At 38.3% G+C, this 1,940-nt stretch overlaps 1 protein-coding gene across 1 annotated transcript; it reads right to left on the bottom strand.

Annotated features, from left to right (window-relative positions):
- Positions 1–271: 271 nt before the first annotated feature.
- Positions 272–1,573, bottom strand: LOC7489736 (mitogen-activated protein kinase kinase kinase 20). Its single transcript, XM_024601683.2, has one exon. The coding sequence runs from the start codon at positions 1,503–1,505 to the stop codon at positions 462–464; it is 1,044 nt and encodes a 347-aa protein (XP_024457451.1). The 5' UTR covers positions 1,506–1,573; the 3' UTR covers positions 272–461.
- Positions 1,574–1,940: the final 367 nt, after the last annotated feature.

The raw sequence follows: 1,940 nt of genomic DNA, 5'->3' as shown, positions 1-1,940 counted from the left end.
TAAGAAAAAAGAAAGGAAAATACTTTCGAATCCAGTCAATCGATCGTACTAAATTCTCTCCTAACATAGAAAAGGAAGAATCAAACCTAAAAGATTTCTTTATGCCTCTAGTAAACCCAGAACAAGATTACATAGCTATCATGTAAAATACGTCATAGCTATCATGTTCAAGGCAGAGATTCATGCCATCAACTGGTAAAATAATTAAAAAAAAAAATTGATGACAACCATATTCAATAATAACAGCTGTAAGGAGAAAAAAAAGACCAACTTTCTTGGTGAAGCAATTAAATTGTATTTCAAGGCAAAAAAATTAGAAAAATCTGTACAGTGAGCTCAACCCGTTGAGCCTCCAATCATGACTGTAAAAAAAAAATGAAATGAATAATATCAACAGGTCGATGTTAATGAAAAGTTATCTTCCCAATTGCTTGCATCTCCTTCTCTGCTTTGACTCTGGCTCACCTAACAGCGACCCAAAATCCAGAATCCGACCAATTGCAACATTGATCACTCGCCAGTTGCCGGATTCTATCTGAAGCTGAGATCCAAGAAGAAGAATTTAATGAAGGAAAGACTAATCCCACTCCATCATCGGACAAAAACTCTGATCTAGGTGATGGTGATTGAATTGAAACCCAATCTGGGAAATCAAAATGGCATCTTGGTGAAGTTGATGACACTTCAATTTCTTCTCTCAATGGAACAGTGCCCTTCCCTTGATCAGCAACAAAAGGATGTTCCAGAAGCATGTCAGCAGTCCATCTTCGTTTAGGATCTTTGACAAAACACTTAGACAGAAAATCTTTGCCTTGTTGGGACAATTCTTCAGGTATTGTTGGCAATTCATCACCTTTCCCAATTCTGATCAACAATACAAACATATTGGTCCCTGGTTTGCAACTCCACGCTGGTTTCCCTGTCAACATCTCAATAACAGCACACCCAAGGGCCCAAATATCAACCCCTGATTCGTACACATTGTCATTCACTGACTCGGGGGCCATGTATAGAGGAGTCCCTCTAATTTCCGCTCTCCCCTGTGCCTTTCCTGCTTTCCTTGCCAACCCAAAATCTGCAATTTTTACTTCCTCATTCTCAAACAACAATATGTTATCAAGTTTCAAGTCACAGTGAACAAAACCCTTGGCGTGGATATGACGCAGACCCTTAAGAATCGATCTTGCATAATCTTTGACATCTCGCTCTTGAAAGCAGCCAAATTTGTTGAGTTTTTGTGATAAACTGCCTCCTTTAGCGTACTCCAACAACAGATTGTATAGACGCTCGTTCTTTTCTTCAACGGTATGGCTGTCGCCGAAATATTGGATGATTTGTGGACAATAACCAAGCTCCGTGACAACTTCCCTCTCGTTCTCGAGTAGACTAGAGTCAGATTCTGCGCAAGACTTCACTGCCAGCACCGAAGGATGTTGTTTGAGGGTTGCAAGATGAACCCTAGAAGAACTGCCGGATCCAATACACTGCCCTCTTACCCACTCCATGACAGAAGGAAGGGTCACAATTCACAAGCGTGTGTTTTTGGAGTTTTTTTTCCTTTTTGTGGAAGGAAAAATCGGAAAGCGAGGGTTTATATAGGGGAGGTCTTCCGATATGAATACGGACCGCGTAGTTAGAGATCAGCCGTGTCTACTATTCACTGTTTGTCGGGTACCCATAAAACATCAAACACGTGTTTTATATTTACTCGGATTTTTTAATATTAGATCCGTTGTATTCAATTTTTCTATAAGAAAAAAGAAAAAAAAAGAGAGAGGAAATTCTAGCGTCAATCATTGAAGAGTTAAAACAATAAACCTTGCACGATTTATTTATTTTTTATTAATAATGAAATAGAAATTAATCTTGAAAAAAAATAGAAATAGTTCCCCAGTTAAAATTGAGAAAGAATATTTCAGATTTCAAAAACTTTATTTTAG

The sequence above is a fragment of the Populus trichocarpa genome, chromosome 5, assembly GCF_000002775.5.
Source record: "Populus trichocarpa isolate Nisqually-1 chromosome 5, P.trichocarpa_v4.1, whole genome shotgun sequence".
Classification (NCBI taxonomy): Eukaryota; Viridiplantae; Streptophyta; class Magnoliopsida; order Malpighiales; family Salicaceae; genus Populus; species Populus trichocarpa.
Note: the sequence above shows the minus strand (reverse complement) of the source record. Positions and strands in the feature narration are given on the sequence as shown.

Coding starts and splice junctions, on each gene's coding strand:
- LOC7489736 (XM_024601683.2), bottom strand. CDS start 1,505: ATGGAGTGGGTAAGAGGGCAGTGTATTGGATCCGGCAGTTCTTCTAGG.